Genomic DNA, 17089 nt, shown 5'->3' on the forward strand with positions numbered 1-17089 from the left:
ACATCAATGCATGGACTGGCCTGAGCATTGCACAACTCTTAGTCTTAGCAAAAGCCATGGATAGAACAAGACAGGCACAGATCACTGCTGCTGTCTGTCGTGAAGCCCCTACATCCACTGCGGTTATGGGTCATGAGTGAGTCAATGAGTGACAGCGCAAGGACATACACATTTGGGAATAACATGAGACGTCTGTTGTAAGCCTACCTTAACATGAGGAGTATGTTGTAAGCCTACCTTTTTAGCGCTGGCCCTGCCGATGGGAGGGATCCCCTCGGAAGCCTGTCGGATACAGCAGGTCATGATCTCCACTAGGGCAGTCTCCTGCTGGTCCGTCAGAACTAGTCAGGACAAAAACAACCTGGTAAAATAAATGCTTAAAGGAGCACAACCAAAAACCTACACACAGACCAAACCTGCACTGGTGTTAGGCATTTGTTTCACAGAAGAAAGTTCAAGGTAGGTGTCAGTTGAGACATACAACACACAGGCATTGATAGAAGGTACATGTAACACCAGCTAAAACATACAAGACATTGTCTAGAGAAACATCACTGTCTCTTTGGGTAATTTTATATGAAACAGACAAACAGTCCCATGGCCAATGCAACCTACTGTCATCATTTTCCCTATTAAATGCTTACCACTATTGTCATAAATATGTAAACATACTAGATAGTAAAAAAACAAAAGAATTATGCTGACCCTCCTCTCCCCTGCCTGGTTCCTCCAGCAGCAGGTCTGTCATACACTCCCAGTCCTTCAGCATCTCGTTTGTCTCCCACAGACTATCTACAAGGTATGCTGCATGCTCATGGAGCTGTGGGGGAGGAGCACAATTTTTAGAATCAAAATTTTCACATTTCTAATCTAGGACAGTAAAATTGTCCAGAAAGACATTTCCTACCCAGTGCAAAAACTTTTCTCCTGAGGTGTGGCCAAAAATTAATCCTCTAAGGAATGCCATGAAGGAAATTCCTAAACACTTATTGGTAATTCTACAATATGGCTCCACCCGAGGTGTCGCCAAAAAAATCTTGCTTTACCAAATTTTATCTTGTTTGATATTCTGTAAGTAAACGCATGGGAAAAAGCAAGAAAAAATACGTGCCACAGCTATGTACCTAGTATCAGTGAATAGTAGTAGTAGTATCCAGTATTCGACTATTGTACCATTCATTTAGTAATGACTGTTAGGCCATGTTGATTTGATTATATGGATGACATCCTCCGGGAACTCCAAAACTGATGCGAGCGAGCGAATAAAAAAAAAGTTTGGCCAAAAAAAAAAGTTGCCTTCAGTATGAAATCAAAGTGGCCAGGAAGGTTGAACATAGGACTAAACACACATAGTATGGTATACCATGATCATCTGGACCTGAATTTTCTGTACTGGTACCTCCCCCAACCAACAATAGATTTTTTTCTTTCCCTCCTTTCACATCTTATTCTTTGACTTTAGATTCATTTTGGCATTCTATATATGGCATTAGTTATCTGTTTTCTGATACTTTTTTTTCAATCTACGGAATATTTGTGCTCATTTTACATCTGCTTTGCACAATTTATTGTGTGGTCGAAAACTTTTTTTTTTTTGGAAATGGCCGAAAATTGGTGCGAGCGCGGATGTCATCCATATAATCAAATCAACGTGGCCTTAGCAAGAAACAAGGAACAAAATACCTCGCTTTCTATGAAGAATTGCACGAGATCTCTGACGAGTGGTGTGTTGGGACTCCTCTTCTTGCCCCGCTTGGTCTTGAGCTGTTTGCCCGAGTCGTCCTGCTGGAAGAGGCGCTTGTTGAGGAACTCTCCCGCGGCCTGCGCCACGGCACGGTGGGAGGAGTACACCAGCTGGTACACGTTCTCACAGTCTTCACTCGTCAGGATGTCATCGTTCATACTGGGAAGGGGAGAACAAAACCATTATCATGGAAGCTCATCTATGTTGGTGTTAATCTTAGTACAATGCTTAACTTTCTTCTAACACAAAGGTATACACAGATTAAATTTTCAATGACTGTCGCCTTCTTCAGGATCAATACAATACTGATGATCACTTTAGAATGCAAAATAGTGAGACACGTGATCTTATTAACATTTGATCTTGCGGATACATGACGTCAGCAATTGGTCAAACGTGCCAGGAAAACCATTTCTGGAGATACAAAGTTTACCTCCAATCTTGTTTGTTTGTACTGCATACATGGCAAACCGTCCCATGGCATAATACACCAGGTATGTACTGAATAGTACAATCTGCATATCCAGACAGATATATTTAATCCACTCATAGTGAGGTGAGGGTTCTTTTACGTACATGAGGTGTGTCTTTACCAAAGCTAGGTACTACTCATTGAGTGAAGTGAGGAAAGTTGTGTATTTCCCAATGGCGTAACGTCAAGGGGGCATGTCAGGAGATTCTAACCAGGGACCTCTAGGGCCTGGGCCAAATATCCTACCATTATGCCACACCAACACCACATCTGCCTTCTAAAAGACACTGGAAACATCAGTGTTTTAAATTCATAGTTACGCAAATATGGCTCAATGCTTGTAGTGTCACCAGCTTGAAGTATAAGCTTACCACAAAATACAATGTAGCTGTAAACACCACCATGAATGTTCAAGGATTTACTAAGAATCCTAAGAAAGAAAAGATAAGACAAGACTGAGGTTCTTTACATCATGGTGACCAGCTTGATAGCCTGTACGGAGACGTCCATGTCCTTGTCTAGAGTCATGGAGACGATGCGATCCTTGAAGCGGTTGGTGAAGAGCTCCAGCTTCTGGGCGTTTTCCTTGTTACAGTACAGCGCCTGCAGGGTGGAGATGCACATCTTACGCACCTCTCCAACCTAGGGAGAAAACAAATGGTTTGAGAATTGAGAAAAAGCATTTGCATGCAAATGCATCTAAAATTTCTCACATGAACTTGATGATGAAGGATCATACCATTTGAACCACAAAAACAATACATTTCCCTTCCCCTACAGGGAGGGAAATATTATAATAGATAGTTATGTAACTTTATGCTGCACCTAGTTGCAGGGTCTTCTATAAAAAAATAGAAATGAATACCCTATGGGTATAATATGTGTTAAGGATAACATTTGCCAGCAAATGCAATCTATTTCCCTCACATCAATCCCTCCTACAATTATAGCCTGTTCCTCGATAACCCATGCAAAAAAGGACCATTCCAAAATATGTGAATCTCTCTGTGTTAAAAAAACATAATAAAAGTAAGGAAGTGCACTTTAAGACATTCAAATGTTACAACCCCTTGGCAACAACAACTATGCAGGAGAAAGATGAGATATGACTACTGACCTTGTCATGCAGAGTCCAGCCGACATACTTCAGGTAGCTGTCAGCAAGGAAGGTGTCTGAGTACTGCCTCATCCAGGTACCAATCTCCTCCATACAGATGGCTCGAATCTCGGGGAGGGAATCCCTAAAGAGTAACACGTAATTTGGTACTGTAAATCTTGAAATGGTCTCATTTATTCTCAAGGTTTTTGAAGGGACGTGTTACTGCAAAATCATGACACCAAAAATCTGTGTTTTATATTCTACTGTGCTACAGGATTGTTTCAACTGCAAACCTTTCCTTTCCACCACAAAGGTAACTCCCAGCAAAAATATACAAATTTACCAGTCTCGTTTTCACCTCGGCTAAGAAACTGGTGTAATGTACATTTCTGGTAAGCACAACACCTGGTAAGCACCTGCTATGGATTCAATTCCAGAACTTTAAGATTCACCAAGTTATCAACCCTAACCAAAAGGCTACCATGCCTTACCTGTATCTGTGAACAAAGACTCCCTTGAAGATGGAGTTCATCATGTGTTCGACTTCCTCCTGGTTCTCTTGAAGCTGATGTCAAACAAGAAAGAAAGTTTCACAAGTTAAAGGTGGGGATACAAATTTAGTCTCATTTGGGACCACATTTTTCTTACTGCAGAACGATCTTGACCAAAAAAGGAGGAGCATCTTCAAAAAACTCAAAATCTTAAGACAGGATGCTTACGTCTGCTCTCTTCTGCATGAGAATCTCCAGCCTCTCGCTGGCCCGTTTGCCCTGAGCCTTCTGTCTCTCCGACTCGTACTGCCGCTGGGTGTTGTCCAGGTTCACACTCAGGGTCAGGGCAACGTTCACAAGGGCTGTCATCAGTTTCATCGCTGAAAAACAGTATCAACAGCATTACAGACTTGTTATTCAATCATTGCAATTATGTTTTCCATATTGTTTTTGTGTTCTTTTTCTTAGTACCTTCTTCTTCTTCCACCTGTAGCCAATCAGAGTTTAGGTTGGATATAAGCTGTTATTGTATATATGCACAACTGTTTTTCTTTCTTTTTTTTGCTTGCACACAATACTATGGGGCAAGTCTAATGGTATAGTATTGTGTGCAAATTGCTTGACAACGGCTACAGGAAAAATATTCTGCATTTTCACAATGATGCTGTCTTTCTAGTTGTTTAATACAACCTTATTTAATTCTAATAGTCCCACAAACCAAAACAGCTCCTTCCCAGAGGTGTCGCCAAAAAATCTTGCACTAAGCATACATGGCAATGCTGGATTGTGTATAGTTGGGAAACACACACACAATAACCACAGGTGAGACACTGACCTGCCAGCGTGCTTGTGTGCCTGAACGCCCGTACTTGAGAGTGGGACAGTCCAGTCAGCAGGGAGATGACGTTGTCCATCATGTACTGGTCGTAGATGATGCTGTACTGACACTGTCGCACCAGGACAGCAATGAACTCACAAAAGTTGTTCCTGAAAAATGGTCAGCAAAAAAATTTCAAACAAGATCTCCATGAAATCTTAAATAAATTACTATGAAGATGTTTTTCCAGAATTCTTTTCAGAAAATCTTACCATCAGCTCATAATTTTCAGGGGAAAAAAAAATTTCCTTCTAAGGGGATGGTCTACATAACAAGAAAGTACCAAAATGGGCAAATAGGTTGTATTATAGACTAATAATTACTTGTAGAAGTGACACTAGAGAGGTAGCCATGACTGTAGTTGTAAAAGTGAAACTTGTTGAAGAGTTGTAAAAGTGGCACCACTATGAAAGTCATGAGTGTAGTTGCCAACTTGGTAAATGATACCAGTCTACTGCAGCACTAGTGTCACTTTTACTGTACCTGTGCACTTCTTTAATTCAGGAATGAATGCTTTGTTGGTAGTGATGCTATATTTAGTCGCTTCAATTCTTGTTACAACGTTTACTTTAAGGTGTCTATTTTGAACATTTAGCCATCTTGTTTTTTCACCCTATCTCATTATTTTGCGATCTGCAGAGGATGTCATCCATAAAATTTTCTTCCTGTGGCCTTATGGTACTTGTCAAATCATAAACATTACAGAAGGAAAGATACATGAAGGAGAATTGTGTTATGGCCCTGCATAAAAAGAATCATGCTAGATAATATGCCATTACGCTCAGATGTAAATCTTATAGAGAATGAAATCAACTCACTTGAATCTCTTGTACTGAGGCCCAGTCATGATGAGAGGGTAGTCTCCACTGTCCTGTAGAAAAACAAAATGTATCCATATGTGAGAAACATTGCGCACCAACCACTGCTCTCTCTTCACGTGGTGGTTAAAGGATTATAACGTACAATGTAGCAATATGCAGCCAGTGGTTGGTGGGCATATTTCGCTTTGCACTTCAAAACTTAGGACATTATTCAACTAAAAATTGTATCCTTTTCAAACATTATACAGTTACATTTATGTGAAGGCTAAATCATTTAACCTTAAGCCCAAGGCATTACAAAATATGACGCTTCAAATCCAGAGCGCAAACATATTGCCACATTGCACACCGCTGTGTCAAAATGCCACAGACAATATGCTACATTTCCGTTACATGTTGTCATTCAAGTACTTACTGATACTAAATATGTTTCTTTGGACTATGAAATTTTAGCATAAAAGGTAGCATACTGTTGTTGCATATATGTTCAGACCACTTTGATCTAACAACTTGACCCAGGATTTTTCAAATAGAAGACAAAGGATGAAACTAATAATAGTAATAGCTCTGGATTGGGCTGTAATATAGAAGTGTTTCATACGTTTCCTATATAAAAATGACATTAAGTTTAAGGACAGTTATTAGATAACTAGATAGGACAGTTATACATTTTCTTGGCATGTTCCAAAAATATGCTATGAATTGTCTTACATTTTATTTATCTTCACAAAATCCAGGATCGAGCAATTAAATTGAAGTGGCCTCGCAAACAACTCAAAAAGAATAGCATACTAGGTCAGGTAACTGGAAGTGCAGGACCCAGGAAGCTGTCAACATTTTCTTGTGCAGAGCGCCTGTCTCCTGCACGGTAAAACAGGCACAGCCATTTATGATTTAGGACGGCCCCTGAGGCTCATCTCCAAGCAGATGTTGGTAAGGTTTCTAAAAGTCGTCTAGATTAGAGGACTGTTAGAAAGCCAGTAGGTTAGGAAACTTTTACAATGGTCCACCCTAACATCTGTTTGGAGATGGTGCTAGGCCTCCAAGGCAGGACACAAGCTTTAACTGTACATTTCCATCTTACAACTGTGAAGTCTTATCAATTTCTTCTTCCCCAAAATTATTCAAGAATGGAAATCATTATCATGGAAAATTGTAGGGCCCTGTTTTCCATATAGCTTTCAGCTACAGTTGACTTGAACTTAGATTTAAAAGATGCCAGTGGTCTGATGTAATATACCTAGCCATTGCAGATTGCCTGCAAAGCTGGTGTGCTATGCCAAAGAGCATTTACACAACTCATCAATACAGGTACAGTAATACTTCCTTCCATTTACTCTCATATTCTGCACCTCTTCTCCAAGCCATTTCCAAGTCTCTGGTGACTCTAACCTTTTCCTTAAATCCAGTTCTATCGATAAATCACCATCCATGTCCGCAGCTCTATTATCACCTTCTCTACCATCTCCCTGCCTGCTATCATCATGTAGGTTTCCCATCCATCATTCCTTACAAGTTATCCCTTGATGTAGCCATTGTGCATAGTGCTCTACCTGGGCTCGAAATACCACCTGCATATGCATGTTAGTGCAGGTAAAATTGGAACTGTGTAGGTATTTCTGGTGTCTACCTGCACCTTACTTGCCTGTTTTATGTGCTAGGTTTTATACATAAATGTCCTATGATGTAGGTTTATTTGGATTGTTTTAGCTGCATCGACTGTTACCACCTACAAAGTATAAAAGAAAAATAACAATGGTTCCTGAACAATTTTAGTATGATCCATACTTCCTAAATTCAGAGTGGTGCAGGTAAAATTTGTCTGGTGAAGGTAATTTTCAATGCTACCTGCACCAGTCCAGGTATATTGAAAAAAGTATTTCGAGCCCTGTCTACTTACTGTATCTTGCACTATGGATAAACCTGCATCTATATAATCACATCAATCTATTTCTTCAACTTAGTCCAAGTTTCATCCAACCTATCAAAATAAAACTCCGGAGACCTATTAAATCTGGTTTATGTGGTCACCATAGATGGGATTCTTAATGCTCACATCTGTGGGGAAATTATTGGATCACCAAGAAGTGGTCACATTGGCCATGTGGTCCTTATGTAGAGGAGACCACTTGTATGGGTATAACTGTATATCATACCCTATATAAATCAAAAGCCATGTATTTCTAAAACAAATTGGTGAATGTTTTTCAAACAATGGTGTAAGAAGCAAAAGGACTACCATAAGTGTTAAGTACTATAATGATGATGTAGTCTCCTATGACCATATCACGAATGTCATTTGAATCAGACATGAATGCTTGTGTACTGTTTTATGTGTCTAGCAAGCAAAATTTAACGTGAGCCCACATTCTGTATTTATAACATTAAATGGAAATTTTTTTTAAATAACTCCATGGCCAGATACCAAACCAGACCATGATAACATAAATTTACGAAACTTAAATTATATATATGAGGACATGAAACAATATAGGGCTACAATAGGGCTAATGTTTGTTACCAACCTCATCAAACTCTTCAGTCATCTTGCGGATGATGTCAGAGTGTTCCATGTTGTGTAACATCTCTGCAGTTACAACGCCTGCAAAAATAAACAATTCTAATCAGCTGATCTATTCGTATTGCTGGAAACATTCCATAGGCTAGAAGTCAGGATAAGTACAAATGTTCCTTCCAGTGTTGAAAGTGTCCTCACCTTTGCAGCCAGAACACTGGATGAAGAACTGGATGAGATCCAGAAGTGCCATGTCTCTGTCCTGTTTGTAGGAGTCAATCCACTCATCTACAACAGACTGCAGAGAAAATGAACAAAAAAACTTGATCAGAACTAGAAGTAGTTAAATGCTACACATATCATTTCTTACTATTGGGGAGACTTTGCATTAATGTGATGTTGAAGGTTGCTATGGGCTTGGTAGTTGCCATGCCTAGATTGACAGCATCACTATTCTCTAACTGCAGGTGTTGCCACAGCCATACGACATTCTTAAATGGTTCGCAACACTTACGGGTAATCAGCAAAAACTTCAAAGTAAGGGGTGTCAAAGAACCATTTACAGAGGGAACTCAACTTATTTGTCATATGATCTATACGGGTATAATGTAAACTGTATACTCATTTATACTCTGGGGAATTCAAATTTCAAAAGTATTAGAAAGCCATTTTCGTTGAGTCTTAAGTTTGCAAACAATTCTGAACTAAAACAGTATTGCAATGGAAACGTATCTACAAGGTTTCAAGATTTTGCAGTAGAGGGATAACCGGCAAAAACCGCACAAATGAAACCACCACGAACATTTCAAGATGTAAAGTATGTCATGTAAGTTTCTACAGTGGAAACCAGCTATTTGCAATACGCTTTGGCGCAAAAATCGGCTAGTTGCAAAGAATTCTGAAATCCAAAAACGTTTCCCATTAGCGCCATTGTATACAGCACCCCATATTTGCAAAGCCAAAATCGGCTGATCGGGAAATTTGTATTTCCATATACACACCTGCATGGCAGACTTGCCCAGCTTGACCACCTCGAACAGGGTGACAGCCTGTTCCTCCGTGGCTGTTCCATTGGGCTTGGGAGTTCTTCCTCCAGCCCCCTTCTTACCACCTGGTGTCTTGGCTTTCTTGGCAGACTGCAAAGAACAGGACACCGATAAACCACAAAGAAGCAACAAATTCTAAAATTATAACTATCTTAAGAAACTTTTACTTTTACACAAAGCGAAAGTGAGTAGACTTACAGGTGCTCCTCCACCGCCCTTTGCAGGACGCTTCCTCCCCTTCCGTGGCTCCTCAAAGTCACTATCTTCTCCTGGAACAACCCTAAGAAAAACCGATAAACAAATCTGGTTACACAGATGAACTATTTGAAGAACAAGTACAATAGATGCTGAAGACTCAGACTGCACATCAACTTCCTATCCAAAGTTTGGGAAGTCAAGCAGAGAAGACAACAGACTTTGTCAGTAGCAAAAATTTGAAGAGAAACTATCAATGAAGTATTTTTCACTTGCAGTATGCCTTGGTGTTACCATTTGCTCCAAAAGCCTGTACCAACATTTCTATCATAATAAAGAATGGACTGATTGGGACTGAGAAAGAATGAAGGGATGTAAAAAAGGAAAAGACAGGAAAAAAGGATAGAATGAAGGAATTAAGAAATGTAACTCACTCATGTTCCTCCTCATGTCCGGGGTGTTCAGGGGTCCCCCCCTCGCTGCCGGACGCCATGCCCTTCCCCCTGCGCGTGATGTGAGGCGAGCCGATGTCTGCGAAGTCCCCGGGGTCCTGGGCCTTCTGACCCGCGTGCAGTGCTGGCATCATTCACTGGGAACAAACAGAAGAAAAATACTTCAATTTAATGAAACAATCTCAAAATTTGATGGAACAAGTTACAACCTTTAATTTTACAACAGTATACATAGTAGACAACAAGATTCAAAACCATACTTTATTCAAAGTCAACCACTTAAGCACCCACTAGGAAAAGAAAAAGGTTGGTAACTAGGGGTAGTTGCTACAGAAAAGAGGGTCTTTATGTTAAACTGTCTGTTAAACGTGACTTTACTGTTTTAATGTTTTAGGCAGATGGCTGTGCCAGGTTTTGTTACAATATTCCAAAATTTGATTATCGTTTTTTGATAGATGGAAAGGCAAGGAAAATAAGTGGTGCAGGTATGAACATGTCATCATGATATGCGTGATGACACGCTTAGACAATTGCAATACAAAACTTAGCCTTGGCCAGCTGTCAAAAACACAGACTTTTCTAATTTTGTTGTCCACATTAACAATTCTGGTTCTATCCTGGTTCCAGTGTTGTAATGCCACCTGATTGTCAGACCAAACCCAAAATGTGCCCTATCATTGCAAGCTACAATAGTTATACAACTGCATAACTATTTCTGCTGTGACCCTGTTTGTTCAGCAAATTTGTATAGTTTATTTTGTGGGTCAACTATTAGAAAAGCTGATGCTCCTGAATACTTCCACACAGTCTCATAATCTTTTCTGGTATTGTAGCTTGCAATAATAGGTCACATTTGGGGTTTGGTCTGACAATCAGGTGGCATTACAACACTGGAACCAGGATAGAACCAGAATTGTATTCCAAAAAGTCTAAAACTGCAATATTTCCATTGTTCATTTCAACCACAAAAAAATCTACGTAAAAATCATGTTTCAATTGTCCCATCTAACCATAAAAATGCCTGAGCCACATTGCCATTGTTTCATTGATTTCAGTAAACCACAGGAAAATCCATCTAAAAACCATTACATTTTCAATGCTCCATCTAACCACAAAAAAATCTGAAAACCACTAGATTTCCAGTTTCATTTCACCACAACAAAATACATCTAAAAAATCACTGCTCTTTTAAATTGCCCCATCTAACCAGGATCAAATATAAAGCTAATTCACTTCCCTTGTCTTTCTTTCCCTAATGCTTCTATACCTTTTAATGTAAGAATTCTAATAACAAGCAATATAGACCTATTCACTATTGTAAGACTTACTCCGGTCCCTAAAATCTAGGTCAAAACTCCCACAAGCTAGAAACATCCAAATGTGGCTCAAAATCCACCATAACCTAAACCCAATCATAGAATACCTTATCAGATTCATGCTAACAGTTTATTTCGAGCCCTGGCGCCTCCCTGGGCCTTGAATAGCCTTTTCATTGACAAGCCTGCAATGTATGCACAGGTACATGTTAGGCAACTGCGACGGCTTGCAAAGTTAGGTAACAGAGTTAGGCAGATTGTCAACTGAGCTGTAAGGGTCAGAGTTCAACAAGCCCACAATGAGTTGGCAGCCAACAGCTTTCTGTGGCTGGTTCTGTGACTGTGTGTGTTCATATGGCGGAAGTAAGGGACTTCAGTCTGCAAAATGGACCAATCCAATACTGATTTGTAAGGTCTGAAGATAGCTGTTGAGATGCCTTCACATAAACTTGGTACATCCAAATTAGAAAGAACAAATATTGCATTTTTACGTGTCTTTGGAATTCATTTAGTAGTAGTATTCTAGCTGGTTGGCTACAGATATTCACGTAAACAGTGGTTATGATGGCCAACAATGGCTATAGGCCTACTGATACAACTGCACACATAAAAATGACTTATTCTGTTGTGGTTCAAATAAAACAAAAATTTCACAATTAACAATGAACACTGATATTCAAAATCTTTGGAGGCAAACTTCTCCCTAGATATGAATTCATACGCTAATTAAAATAGCTACATGAGGTAACCACAAGTGGGCATTGACAACTCGACATTGACAGATTAATGCGTGCATGGTCCTTCCTCTTTCTCACTAAGGCCACAGCAAGTATATTTTATGGATGACATCAGCGCGCGCATTAATTTTTGTCTGATTTCAGAAGAAAAAAACAAATTTTTTTTTTCTGCAGGGATGGTCAACATGACGGTAAAGTACCAAAATGAGCAAATATGTTGTGTTGTAGCCTAATAACTGTACTTGTAGAAGTGACACTTGCGAGGTACCCAGGACTGTAGTTGCAGAAACGAAACTTATTGGATAGTTGTAAAAGTGACACCAATGTGGAAGCCATGAGTGTGGTTACCAACTTTGTTGGTGATGCCAGTCCACCACACTAGTGTCACTTTTACCACACCAGTACATGTCTTGAATACAGGAATGAATGCCTTGTTGGCTCTGATACCATGTTTTGTCCCTTTAATTCTTGTTACAACATTCTATTTTTTTAAATGTAGCCATCTTGTTTTTTTTCACCCATCTTGTTTTTTTTTTCGCCCTATCGCACTATTTTTGCAGTCTGCAGAGGATGTCATCCATAAAATTTACTTGCTATGGCCTAATGATCACAAAGGAGACTTCAACAATCCATATCTTATAAGCAAGCCATTTTACTGAGCTATTTGCTACCCGTTTCCAACACGTAATGTGTATGTAAAGCACTCTATCTTCCTTTCCAGGCATTCCCTATGGCTACAAAATAAAACCTACAGCATTTACAGATTTAGGCCACAGGAAGTAAATTTTATGGATTGCATCAATGTGTGGAATAACTTTCACTTGATTTCAGCAGAAAAGGAGATTTTTTTTGCCTTGAGCATAGCTAGCTGTAGAAGTAGATACCAGGAGTAAGTTGTATCATCTACTGTTTTACCATACTAGCATCATTTTTGCACTTCTTGAATACAATGAAAGACTTGGCTCAGTGATACCAAGTATTATTGCTTTATATATATAAGTCTTCCAAAAATGTTTATGGTCTTTATCCTGAAAATCTACGCATCTTGTTTTTTTATTGTGTCCTTACGTAAGATTCAGAGTCTGACATGGGATGTCATCCATAAAATTTACTTTACATTAATTGAAAATTTGGCTACTATACAGAAATACAGAATTTTAGTGTCTTAACGGCAGGCACATGAATGACTATTGATAAGATGTTCCGTTTGAACTAAGAAACAATGTAGCAAAAGCTGATGAAACTGAACATAATCTGAACTTAGATATCATCTTTAAAAAGTGCTACACAAAAAATGGCACCGTAAACCTCAAAATTTTCACGTTCATTTCATTTTCGCAGTTTTCACTGTGATCTCTCCACCACAAATTCATTTTACCGCAACTTTTGTATTTCAACCTCAAAATTAGAATATCGCAAAAGCCTTCTTTTCCCTCTTGCTACAAAATAAAACCGCTGCAAATTTGAATGGATTTACAGTACATAAAAAAAAAGAGAAAACTTTGGGCACATGCTGACCACATGGCATCCATTAATCATAGTGTCTTAACACAAGCACCACATACAACATTGAACATATCAAGATAGAGGGACCACATATACAAATTGTACAAAATTGAGCAAAGTTCTGCTTGCTTCTGAATGCTGAGAAAAATGTAGGAAACCAGTATATAGCCGATACGGTTTTTATTCTATGAAATAGCCCGACATTGTGAAATGTCTTCACATATCTCTTCTATAATACCAGAACCAACCAAAATATCGATAGATGCTATTGGCAACAATCTTTATAAATGTACTTGAATTATCACATTTAATACAATGACACTTATCAATATGCCTTTGTATTTTGCTCACCCAATGAGAAAATGATTCCCATTTGTGACATTGACAAACGTAGAGGCTTAACTGTGAGTGAAGATACCAGTAACTGTAATCATTCTCTCACGCAACAAGAACGGAACTGTCACCATTTTCCCTTGAGGTCAGTCTTGGTTACAAGGCTGTCTTCTACCCTTTATATTCATTACCTTGTGCCATGTCCTCAAATAAGAAAGCTCACAAATGTGGCTAACATTTCTCACCCTCAAGTTTATTGCATGGAAAATGTGTATAAAAGCACACGGAAGTTAGGACCAAATCGTTGGGGATGAGAATCGGGACATTCTACGAAATGACAACTGGTATAATTTTCTTGACATTTGCATAGGGTCAATTTTCTCAGGGTCATCTAAGGTAAGGTTAGCTTGTGGTGTGACAACTAGAATCACCAGAGGGGGAAGTCATGTTTTAAGTCCTTCAGAATATACAGTAGCGATCCCTAAAAACATAATCATTTTGTTTTGACAATTTTCTTAGCTTAAAAAATTCCTTCACAACTTTATCAGTAACGTTGTAGACAGTGAAGCCAAAGGATAAGTAAACAAACACAGTCAATCTTTGAGTATTTGCTACAGTTGATGTTGACAGTTTTTGCAGTAACCGTTCCACTGCAAAATTATCACAGCGCAAACTTACAGACTTTATAGGCCACAGGAAATAAATTCTAAGGATGGCATTCACACAAGTATAGATTCAGGCTTGGTTTCAAGAAAAAATAGCAATTTTTAGTATCCTCTCCACTGCAAAATCATCTGAACAGATTTTGTCACAAATGCACCGTGTGCCCACTACAACCTTGCAACACAGCAAACGTCACCTTTTTCCTCACTTACAACGAAATTAGGCCCTTCAAACGTAACTGAATTTACGGTAAATGCAAACCCACCTTCAGAAAGTTAGTTTGCACCCATGGCTGTGTATCATTATAATTTCATGAGGATCAGAGACAGTCTCCAGTGGACTGTGCTGGTGAAGACCTTGTCCAATTTGATGACAGCCTGTCATGGCCCACTACCACTAACAAGTTTATGTCATGAATTCTTAACAGTACAATGACTGAAACAGCTACTTGTACAGGTCAGTAGAAAAGGATATTGAGCCGTGGGTATGATATTTGAAGAAAAAAATTGTGCAGCCACAAGACATAGCGGATCAACTACATAGCAAAAAGGCAGATAACAAATTTCACTCAAATTTACGCAATAGATTCTTACTTTTTGTTTTAATACTGTTGGAAAATGCAAACTCAGTAAACTTTATTTGACTTTTCTGCAAAATTGATACTAAAAACAGTTTTGTCTCAATTCTATGAAGAATTAGAAATGAGATTCAAATACAGATCAAATTTATCCTATGATTAGTATGAAGGATACAACTACAAAGCGAAAAGGCATAGAAGAAATTTCACTCAATTTTACGCTAAAGATTCTTACTTTTTGTCTTAATATACCGAGGGAAAATGCAAACTCAGTGAACTTAATTGACTTTTCTTTACAAATAATACTGGAAATAGTTTTGGCCCCAATGCTATGGAGACTTACAAATGAGATTCAAATACAGATCAAATCTGAAGGATGAGTCCACACAGTAGATAACTGCAACATCATTTACAGATATTTAAGCCCTCTGGTTTCCTCGCACCACTCCAATTACAATGACAGGACTCGCTGGAAGGATTTCCGACTGACAATTATTTCTCTAGCTGAATACATCCGCAGGGCTTGAAATTACGTGCATGTGTTGGTTTGAGTATATGCAGGTAAAATTGGAAAAGTGCAGGTATTTCTGATGTCTACCTGAGCTTAACCTGGGCTAGTCCATGTGCTGTGTATTTTCCAGGAACTATCACTCCACCCTGGGACAAAATTTTGCTTGTTGAAACGAACTACTAACTATTCATGACATGATACTGACAGAAATGTATTGTCGTAAGCTTAAAACAATGACAAGTAGAACAACAAAAATCAACATCATGGGCTCCCGAACAATTAGTAGGATCGAATAATTGTTCTCTTAGTCTAACTTGACTTACACAGTTGACAATTACAGTTTAAATCCTGATGTACACCTGACTTGAAATAGTGCCAGGGCCTTCAAAACATTATTTTTGGAGACAATGAAAGACAAAATCCCTGTAAAATGAGCAGTGCAGGTAAAACTTAGTTGTGGCAAGTACTGTAAATGCAGAAACTTTCGCGGTGGTTTAATGTTTGCGGTTTTCACGTTGGCCGCTTCACCGCAAACTTAAAACCACTGCGAACATTTTCCATGGAAGTAAGAAACTACAGTGCATGGTGCTACCGCGAACTTAAAACCACCGCAAAAAGTCCCTTTCCCCGCTGACGCGAAATTAAATCACCGCAAAATTAAATGCATTTACTGTAAATTTCAACATCACCAACACCTGTGCAGTGATACAGGGAGGGAAAAGTATTTCGAGCCCTGTTGAGCCAACCCAAGTTCCCAAGAATGCTACTTGAACACAAGCCAAGTGGATGTGAAACAGCTTTGTATCCTGATGAAGTGCCCATTTCTACAGGAATCAGACTGTAGTAGGATTCCTTCAGAAGTGATAGTCGACTGGCAGATGGCCACAGCAGGCTTCAAATCTTCACTATGTTTTATTAACTCAGACCTAAAACCGCAACGGCCAGGAAAAATCCAACCGGAACAAATAACGCTGTAATTCACAGCTTTGAACTTGAGTTTGGTATCTTCAACAGGAAGTCGTGCCACATTCGAAATCCAAAATATATAGATTTTTATCAGCATATCCTATGTCATTCAGTCCATTTCTTAACAGTCTGACACTAATATTGCAGTAGGTTACATGCTAATTCTTTATTACGTGAACAAAAAAATATGTGGCTCATATTCTTGAACCTGTATTATCTTAGCATGCAAAAATATTTTTCAGCAGATCACAAAAATGTTTATGCAAATTGCAGCTCAATACTTTGTAGGGTGAAAAAAGAAACTTAAATGATGAAATTGCAACATTGTCCTACTACTGATTAGATTGATTCTAATCTGTCCTGTGTGTGTGTGTGTATATGTGAGTGTGCACCTGTCTATGTATGTGTGTTTGTGTGTGTGTGTATGTGTGTGTGTCTGTACGTGTTGATTTTCTTAACATCAATCCACAAAATATTTCTCATCATGGAATCTCATGAAACAGCGGGAATCAAAAATTACAGTGTAGATTTCATACGATGAACTGGCTGACCAGAATATTACTGTTGACAGTTAATCACTAGTGATATCTTACAACTTGCTATTGGCCAGCAGAATTTAAGGTGTGAAATGAATGTTCTCTTCAACCTTTTGAGATGTGGACATCACCAAAGTTATAAAATTTACATTTATTTGAAAAGAATGATTTATTCTGTTGTTCTTTTTACAGCTGTTTTGACATTTCTTGTCATACTAAACCTGTTCCAACA

The 17089-nt window shown here is 38.8% G+C and overlaps 1 protein-coding gene across 4 annotated transcripts in view; it reads right to left on the reverse strand.

The window, feature by feature from the left end:
• Positions 1-17089, reverse strand: part of LOC118426913 (cohesin subunit SA-1-like) — a 44259-nt gene that overhangs the window by 21605 nt on the left and 5565 nt on the right. For 2 of the 4 annotated variants that reach the window (XM_035836534.1, XM_035836530.1), the window contains exons 2-16: positions 9695-9849; positions 9264-9345; positions 9021-9155; positions 8221-8317; positions 8030-8106; positions 6297-6365; positions 5502-5554; positions 4642-4793; positions 4035-4186; positions 3807-3880; positions 3334-3457; positions 2686-2858; positions 1684-1903; positions 706-820; positions 238-341 (exon numbers count right to left, since the gene is read on the reverse strand). In XM_035836534.1, the coding sequence (XP_035692427.1) occupies positions 238-341; positions 706-820; positions 1684-1903; positions 2686-2858; positions 3334-3457; positions 3807-3880; positions 4035-4186; positions 4642-4793; positions 5502-5554; positions 6297-6365; positions 8030-8106; positions 8221-8317; positions 9021-9155; positions 9264-9345; positions 9695-9846 (1779 nt within the window). In that variant the 5' untranslated portion in view covers positions 9847-9849. Of the gene's footprint in view, positions 1-237; positions 342-705; positions 821-1683; positions 1904-2685; positions 2859-3333; positions 3458-3806; positions 3881-4034; positions 4187-4641; positions 4794-5501; positions 5555-6296; positions 6366-8029; positions 8107-8220; positions 8323-9020; positions 9156-9263; positions 9346-9694; positions 9850-17089 lie in introns of all 4 variants that reach the window. The other 2 variants (XM_035836531.1, XM_035836533.1) reach the window with 2 other exon arrangements.

This window comes from Branchiostoma floridae, chromosome 12 (assembly GCF_000003815.2).
Source record: "Branchiostoma floridae strain S238N-H82 chromosome 12, Bfl_VNyyK, whole genome shotgun sequence".
In the NCBI taxonomy this organism is placed as follows: Eukaryota; Metazoa; Chordata; class Leptocardii; order Amphioxiformes; family Branchiostomatidae; genus Branchiostoma; species Branchiostoma floridae.